Raw genomic sequence first — 26,635 nt, 5'->3', positions numbered from 1 at the left:
TTAGAAACTGGCTTACTAAGGGCTCTTTTCTTACTTTGTGTTTGTGGCAGTGGCATAGCCACAGGTGGGCCTGGGTGGGCCAAGGCCCATCCAGTTAGGGCTCAGGCCCACCCAACAGTAGCACACGTTTAGCGGTAGCTGTTGGGGATCCCAAGCTCCTCCAGCTGAAGACTTCATCCTGATGGTAAGAAAAATGCTGCTCTCCACGATACTGGCACCTGCACATTCTCATTTTTCAGCGCATGCCTGCTGCAGGCTGCCAAGATGGAGAGAAACATTGTCCCGCCAGCTGAGATACTTTTTGGTGGTGGTGTTGGGGGGGGGGGGGAGAGAACACTTGGTGCCCACCCACTTCTTGCCTAGGCCCACCCAAAACCTGCTGTCTGGCTACGCCCCTGGATTGTGGGCAAAGAAACTTTAGTAACTCAGCTTCTTACAGTGCCTCTGCAAATCGCTGGCAAAAGCCAGTAGTCTCCCTATCCAAAGCATGCTGTCAGCTGTGTGACAGCACCCTCTAGATAAGTGAAACAGAGGCAATTGCCTTATTCTTTCACATGTCACCAAAACCTGTCTCTCTCTTGCTCACACATACCCGCATCCCCAGTCTCTCACTAGCTCATACCTGCCCCCCAGCCTTTACCTGGTCTCAAACCCCAGGCTTCACTCAGTCTCGTACTCGCTCAAACATACCCACCCCCAGCCTTTACCCAATCTCTGTCTCTCAACCCCCTCAACCTTCTCCCAGTCTCTCTCTCTCTCATCCCCCACTCAGCCTTCGTCTCTCTCTCAACCCCCTCAGCCTTCACCCCAGTCTCTCTCTCTGAACCCCCGAGCCCAGTCTCTCTCTGAACTCCTCCTCAGCTATCACCCAGTCTCTTTCTCAACCTCTTCTCAGCCTTCACCCAGTTTCTCACTCACTCTTACCCACCCCCCACCCTGGGTGAAGGCTGGAAGGGGGGTGAGAGAGAGACTGGGTGAAGGCTGGGGGTTGGATTGAGAGAGAGACTCAGTGAAGGCTGAAGAATGAGTGAGAGACTGGGTGAAGGCTGGGGGGTTGAGAGACAGAGAAAGAAAGACTGGGTAAAGGCTAAGGGGGGACTGAGAGAGAAACTGGGTGAAGGCTAAGGGGGGATTGAGAGAGAGACTGGGTGAAGGCTGAGTGGGGGTTGAGAGAGACTGGGTGAAGACTGGGGGGATGAGAGAGAGAGAGAAAGACTGGGTGAAGGCTGAGAGGAATGAGAGAGAGAGAAAGAAAGAAAGAAAGACTGGGTGAAGGCTGAGCAGGGGTTGAGAGAGACTGGGTGAAGGTGGGGGGGGGGGGGTTGAGAGAAAGACTGGGTGAAGGCTAGGGGGGGGGGGGGTTGAGAGAAAGATTGGGTGAAGGCTGAGGGGGGTTCTTAACCCCCTTCAGCCTTTACAAAATCTCTCTCTCAACCCCCCTCAGCCCCCTTTCTCTAACATTGCTACCTATTCCCCTCAGCTCACATAAGAGACTTGCATGGACACAGAAATTCACCCATCCCCGCTGGAATCTAACCCATCCCCATTGGACTCTCCTCAATCTCCACCTGTCCCTGCAAGTAATCTCCTCCATCCCATGCTAAAATAACCTGACTTCTGGTAAAATAACTCAACACTAGCCCATATTGATAACTTCCCCTCTCAGTACTTATGGGGATTTCAATGCTATCAGCTATATCCATTAATTTTTTTTAGTGCTGTTATAATTGCCATGGCAGATTGCAAGGATAAGTAGGCTGGTCTGGCACTACACTTCTACAGGAATTCCACAAGACCTGTGTCCATCCCCACAGGAATCCCGTTAACCTGAAGGGAATCCTCTCTAACCCCTTTCTCATGCAGCTCTCTACCTCACAGCCTGCCTTTATAGAGTAAACAACATGCTTCCTAGTCCTCGCTGCGATTCAGCTCTCATGTAAACTTGAGCCACAGGGTACAGGAAGGTCGGGCTGATCTCACATTTTCAAGTCCTGTGAGGCTAGAAGCCACAAGACTCCCGAGCATCCTGCACCATGCAGCTCAAGCTTACATAGAGAGCTGAACTCATTCTGCCTCACCTCACCCTATGCTTGGAGTGAACTTCCTGAGCCCTTACGCCAAGCCCCCTCCCTACCCATCTTCAAATCCTTGCTCAAAGCCCACCTCTTCAATGTTGCTTTCGGCACCTAACCTTTATACCTTTCAGGAAATCTAGACTGCCCCTATTTGACTGACTGTACATTTGTCCTTTAGATTGTAAGCTCCTTGGAGCAGGGACTGTCCATCTATGTTAAATTGTACAGCGCTGCGTAACCCTAGTAGCGCTTTAGAAATGTCAAGTAGTAGTAGAAGCAAAGCATACCACATGCTGAGTAGTATTACAAAAAAGAAAACCCCACTAAAATCCGGGAGGGGGTGGGGGGATTAAATCCAATGTGCAATTTCTAGGCACCATGGCGACCTGGCACCCAAGATATGTCAAGCTCTGATTTAAGCCTGTTTCTTACAGGGCTAGAATCACTTTGTCTATGTTTCTATGTCCCTTCTCAATACTATCTGTCATTTTTGCTAAGGGTCCTTAGTTAGCTAACGGAGGACAGGCAATCTGGAACCTAACCTGGCACTATTCAGGAAAGAATTAAACAGATAAAAATATGCAGTTTTTAAAAGAAAAGCTCAGTCCAGTCCAGTGCTTTTCATAAGGAGGTTAAAATATGTCCCGTTCATGTGCTGACTTTTGTTAACAATGCTGGCTCTACTGCCAGAAACTCTGTAGTAGCAGGCCTAAGAAGGCTCCCTTAGTCGCCAAGCCCCTCAATTAAACACAGAATTATATTTTTAAAGATACATTTCCTGGACTTTACTGGCTCAGGCCATCTTCTACTCCAGCACCTGCAAGATCTGCCAGCACTGTGGGTCAGAAGGTTGGGAGGGCAGAAGATTCAGATGCTTTTGAGGAATATAAGCAGGTTGGTCTCTCATCACACTAATTTATTTTAGGTGTTGAAACAGAGCTGCCAAGTGACCCAATTCCAAGAGGGAAACTTCTTTGACCAGTCCTGGTTTTGAACTGGTATCCCAAAGCAGTGTGGGATTTGTAGTCCCTGATTCTTCCCACACTGTATCAGGAGGGGGTTGTCAAATATCTCCCTCCTGCAACTGGGCAACAAACCAGCTCTGTGATATTCCTAAAGCCCAGACGGAATAAATTATAGATGGATAATACACAAGGGAGGACGCAGTGTTCAGTCTCCCTTCACAGGGTCTCCAAACTACTCTGTGTCACTTTACTACAATGGCGCTCTGCTTGGCTGGCTTTGATCATTCCATCCCACCTGTATACGCTCAGGCTTCCATTTCAATATCCGTAAATCTCGTTGTCCACCCAGGCAGACTCTGTGCTCCTCCCAACCCTGTCACTGCACAGCTCATACAGTTCATTGGTCACAAAGCCGCTCTCTGTGCTAGCGAGTGTCACAAAGCCGCTCTCAGAGTGGTTCCCTGCCATGTTATCGTAGTCCCCCGAGAGGTTGTCCTGGGGAGAGCCGGCCTCATAGGCCAGTCGGAATGAAGTGTTCATAATGTCTGACCTGGCCCCACCCAAGTCTTCATCCGTTTGTTTTTTGATGACATTGTAGATCTCCAAGCTGGGGCTGTTCCTCATATGGGGAGGCATCCACAAGGTATGGTCCTTTGTTCTCACTTCAGTTCTAGCTTGTCTCCTTGAGAAAAGAAGGCAGAAGCAGATCAGCTTAAAAAGGAAAGGAATTGGGAGAGGGAAGGAGAAGGTTCAGTTACACCTTCCTTCTCGTAGTGTGCACCAGCCATTCCTAGTGCAGACCAGGCGGTTTAGCCAGATCTCACAGTAAGAGGGGGCCAGAGCCCGAGGTTGGGGGCACATTTTGAGTGCTGCCCCGCCGCCCCCCTGCTGGCATGCCCTGCCTTGCCTCCCCACCGCCTTGCCTCCTTGCCGCTTCCCCTCACAAACAAATACCTTTACTGGCGGGGGTCCCCAATCCCTACCAGCTGAAGCCTTCTTCAGCACCAGTCTCTGGTGCAGCAGCGTTCACTGCCTGCCCTCTGCTCTTCTTGCTCCTCCTGTGCACGCTGACACTCAGCAAGAAGAAAGAAGAGCAGAGGGCAGGCAGCGAACACGGCTGCGCCTGAGACCGGCGCTGAAGAAGGTTTTTGGCTGGCAGGGGTTGGGGACCCCTGCCAGCCAAACCAGGGGCCCGGACAAAATTTGGGGGGCCCAGGCCCCTGTGGCCTCCCGCAGCTACGCCCCTGGTGCAGACACTAGGATATCTTAGGGTTGTCAATCAGTGCCAGATTTGAAGGACAAGCTTATCCAGTGTTGCTTTTAACTTGCCACATGTAAAGACTTGGAGTCTTACTTTTCTCAGAGAATGTCAAGGAGGAATTAGAGGTACAAGATCCTTCATGAGGTGAGATAAACCCAGGAATGATATGAAAAAATGAAGGCAACTGACAGTCCTTAGCATTCTTGTGTTACTCACCTTCTCATAACCAGCCAAAAGCATAACGCCCCTGTGGTGATCAGCACCAGGACCAAAAGAGGGACTGTAGGAACTAGGATGTAATAGATAATCCCAACATTGTCTGCAGAGGAAGAAAACAAATTATGGTTTACATAAGAAGTCTCAGAGTCTGGTGATGACAAAACCCTGACAACTCCATCCAGCAAGTCCAGGGCGATAGTCCTAAATGCTAGATACTACTACTTCTTGTGCCATATCTATATATAGATATAGATTATATAGCTTGAGATATAGATACCATATGGATTTACAACAAATTGTTTAGATTGTCTTTCAGACTAAAGCTGTGACATCAGAAGTTTTGGGCTGGTGATGTCAGCATATGAATTATGCGCTGAAGTGTATTTCTCCTATTTGGCCAGCAGGTGGTGTTTCTTTGCTGCAAAGCTGTTACAGAGAACTGAGTGTTTTTTCTTTAGTTTGACACGAACAGGAAGCAAGAAGCAGTATATTTGAAATGTTGTTGACTGGGCTTTGATTGGCCCAGGAGCTCATCTCATTTGGACTTTACTGGTTTTGAGTTCAGTCTTAGCCCGGGATAAAAGAGACAGATCTCTTTGCTGAGGCTCGGTGAATTATGTCCTGACCTTCCCAGGTACTGCTTAGACAGTATATAGATGTTTAGTTAGTGTTATAATTGATCCATATTTCAGTTAACTGTTATTGTTTGCTGATTGCACATTTTTTGTTCATTGTTCCAGTGTGACAATAAACCTGTTTAGTTTGTTGACTCTGCCGTCTGGAATGATAAAGAATCCTGGTGGTTTGTGTGTTGGCTCTGTGAGTGCTTTCTGGGAACTGTGGAACCACTGGGAGTGTGGATCCAGTAATCTAGAAATCACTAGAAATAATTTGAGAGTGGGAGACTTACTCAGAGGCAGTTGTGACCCAGTTGGTGGGAGGAGGGTGATAGTGTAGAGCACAAGTGGCAGGTGCAGGCTGACCTGAGTTGTGATGGGGATAGACCCTCTAAGTGGCTGTGGAGTAACCCCAGGTGGGTGGCTAGGCATTTCGTGACAAATATATAAGTATAAAACAGAGATTCTCGACCCTTTCCTCGGGACACACCTAGAGGGGCATAATCGAAAGGGGTGCCCAAGTTTTCCTGAGGAAGTCCTTGCAGGACATCCTGGCGAAGGGGCAGGGAAATCCGTATTATCAAAACAAGATGGGCATCCATCTTTCATTTCGATAATACGGTCGGGGACGCCCAAATCGCGAAATGTAGGTCGACCTTAGAGATGGTCATCCTTAGAGATGGTCAGTCCCGATTTTCGGTGATAATGGAAACCAAGGACGCCCATCTCAGAAATGACCAAATGCAAGCCATTTGGTCATGAGAGGAGCCAGCATTTGTAGTGCACTGGTCCCCCTCACATGCCAGGACACCAACCGGGCACCCTAGGGGGCACTGCATTGGACTTCACAAATTGCTCCCAGGTGCATAGCTCCCTACCTTGTGTGCTGAGCCCCCCAACCACTCCCCACAACTGTACACCACTACCATATCCCTAATGGGTGAAGGGGGGCACCTTCATGTGGGTACAGTGGGTTTGTGGTGGGTTTTGAAGGGCTCACATTTACCACCTGAAGTGTAACACGTGGGGGGGGGGGGGGGTGGGCCTGGGTCCACCTGCCTGAAGTACACTGCACCCACTAAAACTGCTTCAGGGACCTGCATACTGCTGTCATGGAGCTGGGTATGACATTTGAGGCTGGCATAGAGGCTGGCAAAATATATTTAAGAAGTTTTTTTTTTTTTAGGGTGGGAGGGGGTTGGTGACCACTGGGGGGGGTAAGGGGAGGTCATCCCCGATTCCCTCCGGTGGTCATCTGGTTAGTTCGGACAACGTAGTAGGCTTGGTAGTAACAAAAAAATGGACCAAGTAAAGTCGCCCAAGTGCTCGTCAGGGACGCCCATGTGTTAGGCACGCCCCAGTCCCGCCTTCGCTACGCTTCCAACACGCCCCCGGAAACTCTGGTCGTCCCCGAGACGGAAAGCAGTTGGGGACGCCCAAACTCGGCTTTCAATTATGCCGATTTAGGAGACCCTGTGAGAAGGACGCCCATCTCCCGATTTGTGTCGAAAGATGGGCACCCTTCTCTTTCGAAAATAAGCCTGCTAGCCAGTCAGGTTTTTAGGACACCCATAATGGATATGTATGAGATAGATTTGGCATACAACAGAGGTAGTGCATTCATATTTATCTCATGCATATGCATTGCGGATAGTCTGAACATCAGACTGGCTAGGTGTGTCCTGAGGAATGGGTTGAGAACCCCTAGTATAAAATAATACATTTACCGTATATTATAGTGTTTTCTTTATTTTGAAGCTGGAGTCGGTACATTTTTTCCTGACTCCAACTCCACCTAAAATTGCTTTCAACTCTGACTCCACAGCTCTGGCAGACAGGACTGACTGCTGGACACTGAACAGCCTTGGAGAAAGCAAGTGAGAGCCTTCACTTCTTCTCCAGACTTTCTTCTGAGAGTTTTAGTTTAAAATCCTTTTATTACACCACACAACATACACGGTTATTCCTTCTATGCCTTTATAAAATATGATCCCACATCCAGCTCCTGCCAAAGAATGTATTAGTTTCCATGAACTTTATATATATGAACATAAATATTTTCTAAAATATGCTGCATATCATGGAGGTAATATTTAGCCAGTAGTGGTCAGTGTTTCTTTAAACACAGGCTGCTGTCAGCTGAATTAGACCTGATACTCAGTGCCAGGGCTTATCCAGGAACCAGCACTAAATATGCAGGGGTTTGGCCTGCCAGGAGTCACCTGGGTATCACCAATATTCAGAGGCAGTACCCAGACAATTATCTGGTTAACTTGGACAGTCTGCTTGCAGTCCTAAGATAACTGAAAAGCTATCCAGTGCCACCGCTGAACATCAATGCTCGGGTAACTCACAGCTCTGCCCCCAGACTACTCTGGCACTAACCAGACGGTCAGGAAAGGTGAGCAGACAGGCGAAACAGAGATAAAGAAGGCCAAACTGTAGGCCAAACAATTTATTAGCAACAACAGCAGCAAAAGGGGTAAAAACTGTGCCCGACTTGGCCAAGTTTCTTCGAAAGAGGCTGCGTCAGGAGCCTATACTACCATATCGCAGCCAGAAAGGTAGAGAAAATTTTAACCAGACTGGATTCAAGCCATTTTTTTAAACCTCTCTGGTACTATTGGGCTCCTGATGCAGCCTAATACCCTTGAACCAGCCCTGGGGCCAGGGGAAATAATCTCCTAATTAGAACACTACTACTACTACTACTACTTAACATTTCTAAAGCGCTACTAGGGTTACGCAGTGCTGTACAATTTAACATAGAAGGACAGTCCCTGCTCAAGAGCTTACAATCTAAAAGACAAGTATGCAGACAAAGTGGGGCAGTCTAGATTTCCAAAAGGTTAGGTGCTGAAGGCAGCATTGAAGAGGTGAGCTTTGAGCAAAGATTTGAAGATGGGTAGGGAGGGGGCTTGGCGTAGGGGTTCAGGAAGTTTGTTCCAGGCATAGGGTGAGGTGAGGCAGAAAGAGCGGAGCCTGGAGTTGGCGGTGGTGGAGAAGGGTATTGAGAGGAGGGATTTGTCCTGCGAGCGGAGGTTACGGGCGGGTACGTAGGGGGAGATGAGGGTAGAGAGGTAGTGAGGAGCAGCAGACTGAATGCATTTGTAGGTAAGGAGGAGAAGCTTGAACTGTATACGGTATCTGATCGGAAGCCAGTGAAGTGACCTGAGGAGAGGGGTGATATGAGGAGAAGCTTGAACTGTATACGGTATCTGATCGGAAGCCAGTGAAGTGACCTGAGGAGAGGGGTGATATGAGTATATCAGTTCTGGCGGAATATAAGACGTGCGGCAGAGTTCTGAACGGATTGGAGGGGGGATAGATGGCTAAGTGGGAGGCCAGTGAGGAGTAGGTTGCAGTAGTCAAGGCGAGAGGTAATGAGAGCGTGGACGAGAGTTCGGGTGGTGTGCTCAGAAAGGAAAAGGGCAAATTTTGCTGATGTTAAAGAGGAAGAAGCGAGAACAAACATTGTGGTTCAGTGCTGTGCAAGGAAAATGCACGTAAACTAAGTTTAATGGTAGCATCCTATAGTGAAATTATTATAGGGTTTGCTGTTTAAAGCTACAGACTTCGGCTTGGACCAGAGAGAGTCTAGCAAACGTTAGGGTATGCGGAAAGTCTTTTGGATTACGTTGTGCAAGTGGCTATATAACTTTCTGTATGTTAAGTGTAGGAAGTTGTTAATAAGAAGTCCTCAGAGAAGTTTCCCATTTCAACTTGTAAATAAAGCATGTAAATAGTACACCAGTGTCCTATTCATTCATGGTAGCGGAGTTTAGTGCTGAGATCCTGTCTCAGAGAACTAACCTAGAATGGATTTCTAGTACAATAGTTTAATTTTCAATACAATGCATATAATTTCCTCAGCATACCTCACCGATAAGCAGAAACAAAATACACACATACTTTATAAAGCTTTTCCCACATATTTATGCATTGAATATGGCTGCTGTACAATCATAATAATTTATCTTTTTTTATATGATGCCTGTAAATTGGTTTAAAGGATTAGTATTGTGAGTTACTTTGTTCTAATATATTGAGTTTGTTTGAAGCATTGCGAGTGTATACTTCACCCTGTAAGTGTGGTTTGTTTGTTAAAGAGTGTTTCTCTATTTTTAGTTTCCCTTTCTGATGAAGACTTTTGAAACTCGGCCAGAGTTAAAGGGAGCAGTTATTTTGATGGCAAGATTGGAATGGATGAATGATATGTGATTTTAATGAAGCACAAGCACGAGCACGAGCACAATATACCCCAAGGGAAGTGAAATAATTATGTGAATATGTGTGTATATCACATTGTGGGTTGGTTTATGTAAGATATGTGGGGGAAGTGAGATCAGGGTGTCATGAATTAACACATACCTCCTTTAGGTTCAAACAAACATTGAACTGTATGTTTTATATCCATGTATCAGATGGTAATATGGAATGCACCATAATTTATGGGCGGAGGTTTGAGCTCAAGTCTAACAGTATTTAATGTGAGTAGTTTATGACCTATACATATGTATTATAGATATACGCATACACCGGTGATTAAGATCTACTTGGGCTCAGCTGTATGTACATACACAAATATTAGGAGGTGGAACATCATATGTGCAATGATGGTTCCATTGTGACACCACCACATATTCCTCTTGGGGATATAATGGGTGTAAACGGTATGGTCTGAGCACATTTAAAACAATTTAAAACACTTTATAGTATTTTTTTAAAGTGCATATATAAAAAAAGATAAATTATTTTGAACCCAAGTTTATTATAGTGAGTTTATGGTTTAACTTGGTTTGTTGGATTTGTTCTTCCTGATTTTTTGTAATTTGCTGTACAATCATGCCAGGGTAGGCATGCATGCAAATATGTGTGCTGACAAGAGCATGTATACTCACTCTTTGGAGTATAGTTTGAGAACAGTTGGGATTATATGTGTGTAGTTCACAAACCGCCTTATTTTTGAAAGAGAAAGACGCCCATATTTCGACCCAAATCGGGAGATGGGCGTCTTTCTCCCGTGGGCGCCCAAATCGGTATAATCGAAAGCCGATTTTGGGCAACTTCACCTGCAATCTGTCACGGAAATGGCCAAAGTTGACGGGGGCGTGTCGGAGGCGTGGTGAAGGTGGGACTGGGGTGTGTTTATCGGCCGAGGAGAGATGGGCGTCCTTGGCCGATAATCGAAAAAAGAAAGGCGTTTTTAGCGCGAATTTGGGTCACTTTTTTTGGACCCTTTTTTTTCACGAACAAGTCCCAAAAAAGTGCCCTAAATGACCAGATGACCACCGGACGGAATTGGGGATGACCACCTCTGACTCCCCCAGTGATCACTAACCCCCTCCCACCCAAAAAAAAAAACACTTTAAAAACTTTTTTTTTTCCAGCCTGTATGCCAGCCTCAAATGTCATACCCAGCTCCATCACAGTAGTATGCAGGTCCCTGGAGCAGTTGTTAGTAGGTGCAGTGGACTTCAGGCAGGTGGACCCAGGCCCATCCCCCCCTACCTGTTACACGTGTGGTGGTAAATGGGAGCCCTCCAAACCGCCCCAAAACCCACTGTACCCACATCTAGGTGCCCCCCTTCAGCCATAAGTGCTATGGTAATGGTGTAGAGTTGTGGGCAGTGGGTTTTGGGGGGGGAGGATTTGGGAGTCTCAGCACCCAAGGGAAGGGAGCTATGGACTTCAGAGGTAGTTAATTTTTTTTTTAATTGTTACAAGTGCCCCCTAGGGTGCCCGGTTGGTGTCCTGGCATGTGAGGGGGACCAGTGCACTACGAATCCTGGCTCCTCCCATGACCCAATGCCTTGGATTTGTTCGTTTTTGAGCTGGGCGCCTTCGGTTTCCATTATCGCTGAAAAACTATACCGCCCAGCTCAAATCCGCACAAATCCGATGCATTTGGCAGGCACAAACCGTATTATCGAAAAAAAGATGGACGCCCATTTTTTTCAAAAATACGGTTTGTCCCGCCCCTTCACGTACCCGTTCTCGGAGATAGATGCCCATGGAGATGGGCGTTCGCGTTCGATTATGCCCCTCATTGTACACCTGTATATGTACACATTTACACCTTCTTCAGAGGGTCATTGTAGAAACATATTCTAAAAAAAGCACATAGGCGCCTTTTAAAAAAGTGTTTTAGGTAATCTGTTATGAAATTACCCCTATCAGTTGTAAGTGAATTTATAAGGACTGATGACTTGTGGAATTTCGCTTTCAGAATTCACTTACACTTAAGTAGGTACAAAACTATCTGTGCATATTGTCACTAGGTGACTCAATGAAAACTGCTCCTTATCTGTGACAGAAGTAACATGGGTCCCCAACAGTACCTTTAACTTCCTTCACCGTAATGTTTTCTTCTTCTTTAACAGGTTCTTCAGGGGAACTGGGTCTTAACGGCACAGCTTTATCTAAGGATGGAGAGAAAGCCATAAACAGTTTCTGGAACTTTTCTTCAGTGTGGCAGTACAGATAGAGCAAAGGTAGTCCCTACATGCTAGAGTCACAGTAAAATGGGACTGTAAGGGACCTTTGAGGGGTTATCATAGAATCTCCTAGTTACATGAATAACCTGATTGACCTCCCAATTAGAAACAGATCACCGTCTTCACGTACTTACCTCAATTTGCACCTTCCCAGCTGCAAAGGAATTAAATGTAAAACCTCCTATGCATCCAGCTTCTCCTTCTTAGGCAGCCAGCTTTGGAACGCTCTTCCAAGATCCATCCGAACAATAAACGACTATCTACCCTTCAGAAAAATGTTGACAACCCATCTCTTCAAGCAAGCTTACCCTAACGTCCCAAATTAACCTTATTAGCCCATCCATATGACTCCTGTTCTGATGATCATTATATCTCGTCCTTGTCTCTCAATTCTCCTTCATGCTTATCCCCTTGTCTTTTCTTCACCATTTTCCCTATACCATACCCCTCCCATTCCTTCTCCTTTTGCTTATCCTATCTTTTTGCACCTTTCCATGTTCATCTCACTTATTCTTAAGGCCTTTCTATAACTATGTTTACTACAGTTAGTAATATTCTCCTTACACGACTTTGTAATTATATTTACTTTGTAAGCCGCGTTGAACCTGCCTTGTGTGGGAAAGCGCGGGATACAAATGTATTAAATAACAATAATCCTTGGCCTCCGTGAAGGATGCATTGTAACTAAATCATCCCAGACAGGTGCTTGTTTAACTCAGCGCTGCTCAACCCTCTCCTGGAGGCACATCTAGCGAATCAGCTTTTTAGGAGTACCAAAAGGAATATGATTGAGCAAGATATTGAGAATTCTCCCTCTGTGTGTATCTCTCTTTAAAATGAATGTATAGTTTCTATTTTCTCCCTTTCTTATCAAACAATAGAGTTCCTTTCATAAGCATTGCCATACTGGGACACATCGAAGGTCCATCAAGCCCAGTATCCTGTTTCCAACAGGGGCCAATCCAGGTCACAAGTACCTTGCAAGATCCCAGAACAGCAAAACAGATTTTATGCTGCTTTTCCTAGAATGTGCAGTGGATTTTCCCAAGTCCATCTTAATAATGACTTATGGACCTTTTTAAAACCCTGCCAAGCTAACTGCTTTTACCACATTCTCTGGCAATGAATTCCAGAGTTTAATTACTCGTTAAGTGAAGAAATATTTTCTTCGATTTTTTTAAAATTTACTACTTATTAGCATCTTTGCGTGCCCCCTAGTCCTAGTATTTTTGGAGCCCTTTTCCTTTTTCTTATGTTTGAATTGTTACCCATCTTGCTGTGGTCACATGAAAGTGTGGTATATCAAACAAACTAAACCATAAGCCATATGCATCCAATGAGTCTTCAGTATATGCAGACCTAGGTTATGCATATTCATTGTAGTAATCCTGAAAACCTGACTGGCTAGGTGTGTCTCCAGGAGGGTTGAGAAACAGTGGTTAAACTCACAGGCAACAGAATGGGGTATCCACTGGGGTCATGTTTACTCCACAAACATGTGGATAAAGTTGAGCCGGTTGATATTGTGTATCTGGATTTTCAGAAGGCATTTGACAAAGTACCACATGAAAGACTCCAGAGGAAATTGGAGAGTCATGGGATAGAAGGTAGTGTTCTATTGTGGATTAAAAACTGGTTAAAAGAGAGAAAACAGAGAGTAGGGTTAAATGTTTAGTATTCTCAATGGAGAAGGGTAGTTAGTGGGGTTCCCCAGGGGTCTGTGCTGGGACTGCTGCTTTTTAACATATTTATAAATGACCTAGAGATGGGAGTAACTAGTGAGGTAATTAAATTTGCTGATGACACATTCAAAGACGTTAAATCGCGGGAGGATTGTGAAAAATTACAAGAGGACCTTACGAGACTGGGAGACTGGGCGTCTAAATGGCAGATGACGTTTAATGTGAGCAAGTGCAAAGTGATGCATGTGGGAAAAAGGAACCCGAATTATAGCTACGTCATGCAAGGTTCCACGTTAGGAGTCACGGACCTAGAAATGGATCTAGGTGTCGTCGTTGATGATACGTTGAAACCTTCTGCTCAGTGTGCTGCTGCGGCTAAGAAAGCAAATAGAATGTTAGGTATTATTAGGAAAGGAATGGAAAACAAAAATGAGGATGTTATAATGCCTTTGTATTGCTCCATGGTGCGACCGCACCTCGAATATTGTGTTCAATTCTGGTCGCCGCATCTCAAAAAAGATATAGTGGAATTAGAAAAGGTACAGAGAAGGGCGACGAAAATGATAAAGGGGATGGGACAACTTCCCTATGAGGAAAGGCTAAAGAGGCTAGGGCTCTTCAGCTTGGAGAAAAGGCGGCTGAGGGGAGATATGATAGAGGTCTATAAAATAATGAGTGGAGTTGAACGGGTAGATGTGAAGCGTCTGTTTACGCTTTCCAAAAATACTAGGACTAGGGGGCATGTGATGAAGCTACAATGTAGTAAATTTAAAATGAATCAGAGAAAATGTTTCTTTCCTCAACGTGTAATTAAACTCTGGAATTTATTGCCAGAGAATGTGGTAAAGGCAGTTAGCTTAGCGGAGTTTTAAAAAGGTTTGGGCGGCTTCCTAAAGGAAAAGTCCATAGACCATTATTAAATGGACTTGTGGAAAATCCACTATTTCTGGGATAAGCAGTATAGAATGTTCTGTACTTTTTGGGGATCTTGCCAGGTATTTGTGACCTGGATTGGCCACTGTTGGAAACAGGATGCTGGGCTTGATGGACCTTTGGTCTTTCCCAGTATGGCAATACTTATGTACTTATGTCCTGGAGCCTGTTAGTATTTTGTAACTGTTATGTCAGCAGAGATGCTTGGGATATGTCCATTGTTTTACCTCTCTGGGCCTGAAGTACTAAGCATGTTTTCCATACATGAACTGTGGTAGACCCCTGGCTCTTTGCTTAGCTCACCATCGCCTTACATTTTTACTGCTATTATTGAACAGTTCTCTAGAACTACAGACTCATGGACTTATAATAGTATGGCAGCTTTACATAGGTTGTTTAGATCTGTGCATGAAAAAATAAACTAGTATTTTAGAGAGGCTCAGTTGAACATGGAGCCTTTTCTACACTTTGCATAACAGCACCAAGGAAGCATTTTACACCATACACACAACTGAAGCAGCTATTTTACAAAAAAAAAAAAAAAAAAGCAACATCACACGCAACTTTAAGTGTCGATTTTGCTACTTAGTGTATAAGTGGCTGATTTTGGAAAACTGCCTATCTGTGGGGGAGCTGAGTAATAAACCAACCTTCAAAAATCTAACTTTTTGCGAGTGGAGGAGGTTTTGAATGCCAGAGAGGTAAGTACATTTCTCTTCCCTCCTCATGCTCTTCTCAAAACCACAGGTGCAAACAAAAAGTCTTCTGAGAATTTTGTATGACTTGAAACAGGTGTAAATGGCAATGTGGAAATGTTTTGAGGTAGATGTGGGTTGACGTTCTAAAATACAGAATACGCAAACACCCACCCATACTCACTACATTCATTTCACTGCATGAAGTCTTGAAGACTGTACTGTTGCTTGATTTGATGATATGATTTTATTTTTATATTATATTTTTGTTTGTTTGTCTTATTTGCTGTGTATGTGATATGTTATCCGCTTTGAATTTAGAGATAATGCGGATTATAAATACAATTTTATCTTTTAAAGTTCTGCTTGTTGTGCCATAGTCATATATATAGCACCTGTTCTAAAACTGCTGCTTATATGTACGTCGATTTATATGTGTAAATATACCTTTTACATACTGTATGTAGAGGGACGGCTTAACTATTAGCAAACTAGGCAGCCACCTAGGGTGACAGCTTCTGAAAGAGCAGCTCCAGTCAAAGCAAAACAATAGGTTCTAATAGATATGTTGCCAGATCTCAATTTTTGGGGGGAGGGAGGGGCTGAAGCCCAAAGTGTGTATAGGGGGGCACATTCTGCCCTGCCTCCCTGCTGCTCTCCGCCCCCGCTGCAACCCCACATACCTGGGCTACCGGGGGTCCCCAAGTCCCGCTGGCAGAAACCTTCCTCCAGCGCTGTTCACTGCCACACGTCGCCTGCCCTGCTTCTCCCCGCGGCATGCATGCTAAATTGAGAATGTGTGAAGCCTCGTGTACGCTCAATTTCACTAAAACCGAGCATGCGTGGGGGGATGGGGAAGTAGGGCACGCAGCACGGTGGCAAACAGAGCTGGCTTGGGGACCCCTGCCAGCCAAGCCAGTAGACCTCGGGGGGGGGGGGCCCGAATCCAATTTGGGGGCCCCAGTCCCCCAAAGCCCCACCCCCGTAGGTATGCCACTGGGTTCTAATAGTTAGTGAAACTGAAAGAACCATAAATACCTTTACCCATACGGAGGGTGGACAGTCTCCAAACAGCCCATTTACCTATGAAAATGGATTTTGCAAATTGCCTTCATCACAGTAATGTAGTAGCGGAGGGAAGATAAAGACCAAAATGGCCCATCTACGCTCCTCCATATAGGTTTCTCAACTCAGTCCATGGGGAACCCCAAACCAGTGGCGTAGCTATTTGGGGCCTGAGGGGGCCGGGGCCCCCGCAGATTCACCCCCGGACCCCCCTCCCGGCGAACCCGCCCCCGCCACCGCCTACCTTTACTTTTGCTGGCGGGGGATCCCACTCCCCACCAGCCGACGTCTTCTCAGTCCTTCCTGCTCTTCAGTTTGTTTGCTGACGTCCTGCACGTACAACGTGCAGGACGTCAGCAAACAAATTGAAGAGCAGGAAGCGACTGAGAAGAAGACGTCGGCTGGCGGGGAGTGGGATCCCCCGCCAGCAAAAGTAAAGATAGGCTGCAGCGGCGGCAATGTCGGCGGGGGGGGGGGGGGGGGGGGGGGGCGCCGGGGGGAGGGCTAAAATGTGCCCCCTCCCCCCGGGCTCTGGACCCCTCCCCCACGGAAGGCTGGCTACGCCCCTGCCCCAAACCAATCTGGTTTTCAAGATATCCACAGTGAATATGCATGAGATAAATTGCATGCAGTGCATCCATTGTATACAAATATATATCATTCATATTCATTGCGGATAGTCTGAAAAGCAGATTGGGTTGTGAAATTCTGGCTTAGGGTATGATGTGCAGTTGTATGTTGTTCCATAATTCTTCTGGGATAGGTGGTGTTGGCATGATTTTTTTTATTATCAAAATCTACGGGGAGGGAGGAGAGTGTGTAAAGTTCAAAGGGGTCCTTTTACTAAGCCACGAGGAAAAAGGGCCCTTCGGTAGCAGCAGGGGCCATTTTACCTATGCTCCAGGGCTCTTTTTACCACAGTGAGTAAAATGCCACCACCATGTGGCGGGGAGTACTTACTGCCACCCACTGAGTTGGCAGTAAGGGCTCCCGCGGAAACCCAGTGGTAACCAGGCAGCGCAAGGCAATGCCCGATTACCGCTGGGTTAGCGTCGAGCTACTGAAAAAAATTTCCGGAGCGCTGTAAATGCCGCACACTCCAGCAGAAACTGCCATCGGTGGCCGCCTTGGCCCGGCAGTAGTTCCGGATTAGCGAGCAGTAGGCCCAAGTTGGGCTTACCGCTGCTTTGTAAAAGACCCCCAACATTTGCATAGGCTGCCGTATACCCCTCACACTGACCACCTAGCATCCTTACTACTCCACAAGTACATGTTAGGAAAAAGAGTTATTTTGCTCACCAACATGAGAAGTATTCTTTTCAGGAATGGCTGTAGATCTTTCTGAAATAAGGGAAAATGCAACTTATTTGTAAACTTTCAGTCAGAGCTGGATAATAATACATCCTGGATTCTTAGCACATCTCTGCCTCCTTCTGGAGAGACAATTTGTGGACAGATTTTAGATTCAAGCTGGTAAAACTGAAACAAATAATCCTATTACACAGAACAGGAAAATCACATTGGAGTAAATTCAGTAAATGGTGTCCAAATTTGGGCACTGAAAAAAATGCACTCTGAGACCTACTGTATAAACAGCGTTCCAATCGAGCACCATTTATAGAATAGCGTTTGGCGCTGGGATCCGCGTCCAACTTCGGGAGTGAGGATTTACATTAACTGAAACCTAGTGTAAATTCTAACTTTGGACCAGATCCCCTGAACAGGGGCGTAGCTATGTGGGGCCATGGAGGCCTGAGCCCCCGTAGATTTGACTCTGGACACCCCAGCCAACGACCCTCTTGACCCCCCCCCTCCCGCTGCCGCTGTCTGCTACCTTTGCTGGCGGGGTCCCCAACCCCCGCCAGCTGAGGTCCTCTTCTTCCGGCGCAAAGCTTTGTTCTGTTTCTGTGAATCTGACGTCCTGCACGTACAACGTGCAGGACATCAGACTTACGTGCAGGACGTCAGACTCACAGAAACAGAATGAAGCTTTGCAGATCAGCCAGCGGCTGCATTGCTGGCTGATCTTAAAGGCTTCGTTCTGTTTCTGTGAGTCTGACATCCTCACGTTGTAAGTGCAGGATGTCAGACTCACAGAAACAGAACGAAGCCTTGTACCAGAAGAAGAGGACCTCGGCTGGTGGGGGTTGGGGTCCCCTACCAGCAAAGGTAGGCGACGGCAGCGGTGGGGGAGGGTTGGTGGCAGGAAGGGGTGTTGAGAGGGTCATCGGCGGGGGGGAGGGTCAAAGTTGGTGGTGGCGGGTCAAAAATGGTGGGGGGGGGGTGCTATAATGTGCCCCCTCACCTCGGGCTCTGGACCCCCCTCCCGCCGAAATCTGGCTACGCCCCTGCCCCTGAATTCTATAATAATGCATGCAATTTTAGTGAATGCCCATGACCTGCTCATATCCCTCCTGTGGCTATGTCCCCTTTACAGTTGCATGCTAAAAATTTACGTGCACATCTTTACAGAATAGCGTCTACCAAGATGCGTGTGTAAATCCAAATTGTTGCCAATTAGCACCAGTAATTGATTGTTAGTGCCCAATTACTGGTGCTAATAGACTTGTTACTCAATTAAATTGCCTATGCAATTTTAAGTGCCATTAATAGAATTTGGGGGATTATGTTCATTCCCTGACATGGCTGTAGCGTTGTGGAGCAGGATGTTGGGGATTTGGGTCTCTGGTCTGACAGCAGGGCTGCCGAGAGACAGAGCCAGGCCTGGGGCAGTTGCTGCTGCCACCCCTGCCCACTTACCGTCATGTGTCTGCTCCTCCCTCAGCCTGTTGCTCTCCGCTCCTGTCTGCTGGGACCTGGGTTATCGTGTAAGCGCAATCGCGTGGTTCCTGACGCACAGTAGCAGGAGAGAGACAGACTGAGGGAGCAGAACCTTCTGCCTGCCTCTGGAAGCCTTGCCGGTACCGGGGCCTCCTTAGAGCCTGGGCCCGGGAAAGTTTTCACCCCCCTCCCCCTCGGTGGCCCTGTCTGACAGGCCATCAGGCCTCAGCTGTGTCATGGAGACTCATGCACTTGAGATCTGGGGAGATGGGAGGTTACTTGTACTGCAGTGATCCCTAGCTGGTACAAGTGTGGCATTAATGGGGTCAACTTGGAGATCAAGAGGCTCATTTTCATGTAACTTTGTAAGTCTATGTGCTTTGAAAATGAGCACCAAAGTCTCCTCAAGCTGTGTCCCCTGGTAAACCATTTAGAGATGGAGTGCTACAGTGAAAGAATTGGTTTAAAAATGTATGACAAACTTTAGAAAGAGGGCCATTTTGCCTGTTCTTTGCCTCACAAAGGGTCACACTGTCTGTAAAAAGTGAAGTTCAAGTTGGGCTTTTTTTTTTTTTTTTTTTTTTAAGAAAAGAGTGCTGGTACTCAGGTGCAGGGTTCTCCTTAGGGCAAGGAAGGAGGAGGAGGCTGTCCCTCATGGTAGCCTTGCACCCTGTAACTGGCTGCATTCTAAATATCACAGAGTCCCTAAAACGCCAAAGCACATCCTACAAGAAAAACAGAATAAGCTGGACTGCTACAGATCCCTACACATTACAAATTACACATTAGCAGAGTCAAGTATTATCAGCAATGGAGGTAACACTCAGCTGGTGAAAGTTGGTGTTTTCACAGTGCGGACTTCCACCAGCTGAACTGTGCCTGGATATTTTGTGCAGGCACCTAGTCAGGTCTCATCACTATTCTAGTGGTACCAAGGGTGTGGCGGTGGGGTGGTTCACCCCAGGTGCAGGTAGCAGTCGCGTGGCTGTAGGCTCTGCCAGTCCCTTACGCCCTCTGATGTCAATTTCCTATTCCGGGAAAGGGGACTGGCAGAGCTGACAAGTGTGCGACTGTTCAGCCCCTTGCTCAGAGGAAGGAGAGCGGGGGGGGGGGGGGGGGGGGGGGGGGGGGGGGGACACACACGTCTTGAGAAGAAGGGTGTCTACCCCTAGTGGCAACCAAGGTAGGTACGCCACTGCATCACTGAATATCCACATAGTCAACAGCCTGCTAGGGGTTACCTGGGTACTGCCAATAATCAACAACGGTACCAGGGGAGCAGCCAGATGGCTGATTTTGGGTGGGCCTGAGCCTAAGGCGGGTGGGCAAGGAAATCCCTCCTCCCAGCCCTGCTCCACTCTCTTCTGACTGCTCCTTTGCCATCCCCCCCCCCCCCACCAGCTGCTTACAAACCCAAAATATTAACTACCTGAACTGGTGGGATCCCCAAACCCCACCAGCTAAAGATTTCCTCCTCCTTAGGCAGCCAGCACTGTTCCAAACAGTAGCCAGCAGCACTTGGCTGGAGTTGACGATGATGCCGGCAGGTCACATATGCTCAGTGCTTATACATGCACAAAAACTGAGCATGTGCAGAGGGGCTGCTGTTGGATCAGGTCGAGGCAAGTGGTGCTGGCTGCAATTTGGAAAAGCACTGTTTAGCCAAGGAGGAGGAAGCCATCAGCTGGCGGGGTTCTGAGTGGGCCTGAGTCCACTGTGGCTACGTCACTGAATGGTACCTGGATAACTACCCAGTTAACTTAGGACAGTGCTGTGGTGGTCTTGCTGTGGCACTATCCGGTAGATGTCATTAAGAATCCGGGGATCACCTATTAGTGAAGCCACTCCTACCCAGTTATCTCCCGCTGAATATTGGCTCATCTTTTGATTAAACAATCTTAATGTCCTAGGAGAAAAGAGAGAAGCAAATTTGTTTGCAGGAAACATTTCAAAAAAAAGTGTCTCTCTCTGCTAACCATATCCAAATTAACGAGAGGGCATTACAGCACATTGGATTTCTTTACCCAGAGAATATTTGCATATGAAGTTATTTCTCATGTTACATCGGTCATCATTCCACTGAAACATGTAGGGCCCACCCACACCGGCAGCTGCAGAGGGCTGATGGTACATCACCACACACACTTCACTCCCACACGAGGGCTCATCCACATACCAGTTCCTGTTAAAAAAAAAAAAAAGTGTGAGGGGGGAAAATGACCAGAATTGGATTATTCCAAAGTAATGAATAATATTGAAATAGTGGGTAATAATCACATGCGCATGGAAGACAGTTGGGTCTGGCTGCATAAGGGGTTTCCTTGATACAGCAATTGCGAAACGTACCACGTCGGAACAGTATCTCTTAGCTGACTTCTTCTTTAACTCAGATGAGTATTCCTTTCCATGAAGTTTTTGAAATGGAATTTATTTATAATGAGAAAGATAAAAAATTGACCAGTGATGATTATGTTGCCTAATGCTCATCAGTAAACTGATGAGTTGCATTACTGAAGTCATATTGAAAATTGAAAAAGTTAAGATTTTTCTGAGTTAATCTTTGATTGTGGGTGTTCAACTTTACATAATTGGATCCTGCCATATTTTCAGCTCAGTTTCACAGCTTTGCTTTATGCCATACAGCAGGCAAGGAAGTCTGGTACCTAAGGAAACAAGAACCCCCCTAATTCCAATGCCACTTCTGCCTGCCTGGGACTCAAGTTTATGAGATCTTCTTTCATTTACAGCTATTAGGATTACAGTACATAACTTACTGTTTTACAGGATAAATGTGGATGGTGCTAAAAGATAGGGGGAAATTTTGGACAGCATTTTAAACATGTGAAATAGCTCTTATAAAATTACACATCAAACTTGCATGTAAAGTGTGCATAACTGTGTTTTCTGCAGCTCATGTGATGCTATTTTATAAAAGCACACTGAAAGGGCAGATTTAAAAATGAGTTCCTAATATTTATGCCCACATTACATACATAACGTAGAATACCAGCATATACAGGTGTATGTGCACATTTATGCACATATACGCCAGCATGAGGTATATTTTCAAAGCACTTAAACTTAGAAAGTTACGTAAGTAACCTATGGAATTTTATAAGTCTAACGCCTATGTTTACTAAGCGGCACTATGGGTGTGTTAGCATTTTTAACGCACGTAAATGTATAGGCACATTAAAAATGCTAACACACCTTAGTAAACTTACCCCTAAGTGCTTTGAAAATAAGTCCCCATGAGGGGCATAATCGAACGGGGATGCCCATCTCTAAGGGCGCCCATCTCTAAGGACATCCTGGTGAAGGGGCGGGGAAACCCGTATTATCGAAATAAGATGGGCGTCCATCTTTCGTTTCAATAATATGGTTGGGGACGCCCAAATCTCAATATTTAGGTCAACCTTAGAGATGGTCAACCTAAATGTTGAGATGGTCGACATTAGAGATGGTCGTCCCTGGTTTTCGGCGATAATGAAAACCGAGGACGCCCATCTCAAAAATGACCAAATCCAAGGCATTTGGTCATGGGAGGAGCCAGCATTCGTTGTGCACTGGTCCCCCTCACATGCCAGGACACCAACCGGGCACCCTAGGGGGCACTGCAGTGGACTTCACAAATTGCTCCCAGGTGCATAGCTCCCTTACCTTCGGTGCTGAGCCCCCCAATCCTCCCAAAACCCACTCCCCACAACTGTACACCACTACCATAGCCCTAAGGGGTGAAGGGGGGGCACCTACATGTGGGTACAGTGGGTTTGTGGTGGGTTTTGAAGGGCTCACATTTACCAGCAGATATGTAACAGTTGGGGGGGGGATTGGTCTGCGTCCGCTTGCCTGAAGTGCATTGCACCCACTAAAACTGCTCCAGGGACCTGCATACTGCTGTCATGGAGCTGGGTGTGACATTTGAGGCTGGCATAGAAGCTGGCATAAATTTAAAAAAAAATTTTTTTTTAGGGTGGGAGGGAGTTGGTGACCACTGGGGGAGTAAGGGGAGATCATCCTCAATTCCCTCCGGTGGTCATTTGGTCAGTTTGGGCACCTTTTTGAGGCTTGGTTGTGAAAAACAATGGACCAAGTAAAGTTGACCAAATGCTTGTCAGGGACACCCTTCTTTTTTCCATTATCAGTTTGGGGGGGCGTGGTCAGGGGACCAGAGGTCTACCGGACCTCCAGCCCCCATTTCGTTTGGCTCGGGGTGGGGGTAGTTGGGGTCTGGTGGTGCCATGGACCTCCAGCCCCTGTGTTTGACAGGTCTGGGCTTCTGACCGTCCAGACATGTCAAACAAGTGCGCATGCTCAGGCACAATCCTCCCGCATTTCTACCCAGAGAGAATAGAGTGCTTAAATTTGCATGCTATTATCTCTGATCATAGGGGTGGTAAAGCCCCGCGCTGTTCCAGCGCTATTTTTAGAGCGCTGTTTAGAACAGCGCAGGGCTTTTGATCGCCTGCCCATCATTGCCTCTTGCTGTGATCCTGGACAAATCCCTCTATGCCTCATTGCATCCAGTTTTAAATGAACATTAATAATAGTTGGGTCAAGCACTTATCTGGATTGCAGCAGCCACTATCCGGATACGTGACCAGGATGTTTAGAGGCACTATCTAGATAATGCTTCAGACTATTCTTACCAAACTTCCTCGGCGTTATCCAGATAATGCTGGGGTGGAGGATGGGCGAAACCAGGGTCGTCCTCAAACTTTTCTGGATAGCGGTGAAATTCAGTCTGCTATATGAATACTTTACCAGATAACATAGGACAGAAAAAAAAGACTATGCAAAGTTATCTGCAGAGTTGACTGATTATCACTGCTATCTGGATAAGTTCCACCATTGACCGCCTTATCTAGATGGTCAGCACCGGACACAACCAGACAGTGATGCTAAATATCTAGATTTTTTTGACCACTGCAGCCAGTGTTTAAAAGAATGCTGTGGAAAATTGACCTGAATGTTATTAATTACAACCCTTTATTTCTCCTTGCTGGATGCATTCAGACAGCCCAATCATCACAAGGTGGTTGGTAATATACAGTATGATCCAGAAATATTAGATCATTGAGTATATTTGACACCAAAGGAAAACTCGTCTTGCATATCTACCAAAATCGGGGTTTGCTGCCGTCAACCCAAGTGTATAGGCTCTGACAGTCTGTAACGTTCTCCTCATCCTCTGTCCTTCGAAGACCAAGCCAGAAGTCCCCATCCGAGGCGGAGAGGCTTGAGATAAACTTTTCAATCAGCTTCTGCTCAGCTTCGGATTCAATGTTGACTAGGTGGCCTTTGTCTCGTTGGCAGGTTTGCTGAGCTTCTTCAAAGTTCACCCTGCGTGAGGCATCATGGAAGTAAACTATTTTGTAACAGGGCCGTTGCGTTCCCCCTCGGCAAATGGTTTGCCCTAGAAAAACAGAAGCAGATGGTTATTCATGGCTGGCCCACAGTCACACAGAAGGACATTATAACAAGATTAGTTTCTTTGGCTCTATGATATTCTTAAAATTTGCCTCTTGTGTTGTTATTTATGTAAAGTAATTTGAGCCACTAGAGATGCAGTATAGAGCAGGCATATCATCATCACCAATGAGCCACCTAGCAGAGATGATCCTGGGATATATGCCATCTTCCTCTTCGTGGTTCTTCTGAACTTCTTCTGCAGTTGCTCCTGGACTCAGCTCAATCAAGTTGTAGGCAGAGTATGGGTGAAAATGCATAACAGAGCAGAGCAAAGAACATGACAGACAGTTTAGGAGCTCATGACTACAAATTTCCCATTGGTTGTAATTGATAACATTGTCTACTTTCCTAATTTTACATATACATATGTGATTTTATGTAAGGAACTTGAGACCTTTTCATCTTCATCATTACAAACACTGGTAAGCATGGCACGCCAGTTATCTGTGTGCTCAACACAGGGGAGATATGATTGAGGTCTACAAAATCCTTAGTGGTGTAGAACAAGTACAAGTAAATTGATTTTTTACTCATTCCAAAAGTACAAAGACTAGGGGACACTCAAGGAAGTTACATGGAAATACTTTTAAAACAAATAGGAGGAAATATTTTTTCACTCAACGAATAGTTAAACTCTGGAACTCTTTGCCGGAGGATGAAGTAGCAGCGGTTAGTGTATCTGGGTTCGGACAAGTTCCTGGAGGAAAAGCCCATAGTCTGCTATTGAGACAGACATGGGGGAGCAACTGCTTGCCCTGGGACTGGTAGCACTGAATGTTACTGCGATTGAGTTTCTGCCAGGTACTTGTGACCTGGCTTGGCCACTGTTGGAAACAGGCTAGATGGACCATTGGTCTGACCAATGTTTCAACCATGTTTCTAGATTTTGTTTCTTGTCTAATTTATTTATTTATTTGGAATGTCAGGGCCTCCTGACTGCTCTCTGCTTTCCTGTATCACTTTTGGCTTTTGTCATGCCCTTCAGTACTAGATTAGCTAACTTGAAAACCAGAACCTCTGAGGACACGATCAGCAATTCTCATTTATTTTTAAACAGATCTTCTATCTCTCATCCTCTCACACATTGTTTTTCATTAGAGATCAGGCCCTTCCAGCTAGAATTCTTCTGGAGCACCACTTTTCAGATGCATGTATTTCCTTTATCTCTGTGGCAAGTCTATGTCTCACTTCCGTATCCTATCAATGACATATCTCCACTCAGCAGCTTTTCCTTTAAATCTAAGACCCTGTGAAAATGATTACCAGGGTTGTCACGAGTTTCTTATCTTAAAACAACCTAATAGAGAAAGCAAATATCATCAGTTTCGTTCAACCATCCCATGACTGCAGAATTGACTGCATGTTGTTTTGTTTTAGAGTTACTGTTCACTTGCATGGATTTTTTTCCTTTAGTGATGAGGCTGGTAAATGCAGAAGCGCAGGAGACCACCTACAGCATAGCCGGGATATTTCTGTACTTGGGCAAGCACCGCGTTTTACTACTGTTGTAAACAGTGGGGTCTATAGACAGAAATATTTGGGGTGGGAAGCTAGGTAAGACAGTGGGCAAGTCAAACTGACACTTCTATATGTTGGAGGTAATTCTCTATAGATCACCTAAAGTTAAGCACTAGGATGGTGCAATGCTATCTAGGAAATTCTCTAAATGGTACCTAAAGTTATGTACTAATTGCCTCTCAGTGGCGTACCAAGGGCAGAGCAGTGGGGGCAGTCTGCCTCGGGTGCACGCTGCAGGGTGGTGCAGGGAGCTGCTGTGTGGCTGTCAGCTCCGTCAGTTCCCTGCTCCCTTTGACGTTACTTCCTGTTCCGGGGCAGGGAATCAGCAGAGCCCACAGCCACATAGCTGCTCCCTGCATCCCCAGGAACTAAGAGTGATGCACTTGGGGGGTGGTTGTGATGCGCTGGGGGTGTTGTGATTCGTTGGGAGGGGATGCACCGGGGGGGGGGGGGGTGCACAGCAGCGATTTGCCCAGGGTGGCAGCCGACCTAGGAACACCACTGATTCCACTCCCAACTTTCTGTGTGGAAATGCATTCTAATGGATGCAAGGCACCGACACAGGGCTGAATCAGCAGACTGTCACAGAGATACACTTATGCAGTCTGTCCCAGTATGGCAATACTTTTATACATATGTATGACCAGTTATAGGATAGCAACTAACTGTATCCATGTACAACTGCAGAAGGGGCATTCCCATGGCAAGGGCATTTCGGAAAACTGCATGCATTATTATAGAACACCGCAGATGCATGCCCAACTTGTGTGCCATGGTTTACACCTGGTTGGTGTAAGTCCTCATGTCCAAAGTTGGGCATGGAATTCGTCACCCAACACTATTCTATAAAGAGCG

General features: G+C 46.2%; 1 protein-coding gene across 1 annotated transcript in view; it reads right to left on the bottom strand.

The window, feature by feature from the left end:
• Nucleotides 1-2,285: 2,285 nt before the first annotated feature.
• LAYN (layilin) overlaps nt 2,286-26,635 on the bottom strand; it is a 39,457-nt gene continuing 15,107 nt past the window's right edge. The window contains exons 2-7 of the mRNA XM_030220751.1: nt 23,912-24,206; nt 20,815-20,972; nt 17,309-17,350; nt 11,479-11,559; nt 4,518-4,620; nt 2,286-3,722 (exon numbers count right to left, since the gene is read on the bottom strand). Of these exons, the coding sequence (XP_030076611.1) occupies nt 3,359-3,722; nt 4,518-4,620; nt 11,479-11,559; nt 17,309-17,350; nt 20,815-20,972; nt 23,912-24,206 (1,043 nt within the window). The 3' untranslated portion in view covers nt 2,286-3,358. The remainder of the gene's footprint in view (nt 3,723-4,517; nt 4,621-11,478; nt 11,560-17,308; nt 17,351-20,814; nt 20,973-23,911; nt 24,207-26,635) is intronic.

This window comes from Microcaecilia unicolor, chromosome 12, assembly GCF_901765095.1.
Source record: "Microcaecilia unicolor chromosome 12, aMicUni1.1, whole genome shotgun sequence".
NCBI lineage: Eukaryota > Metazoa > Chordata > Amphibia > Gymnophiona > Siphonopidae > Microcaecilia > Microcaecilia unicolor.
This window is presented reverse-complemented; position numbering and strand designations above follow the sequence as displayed.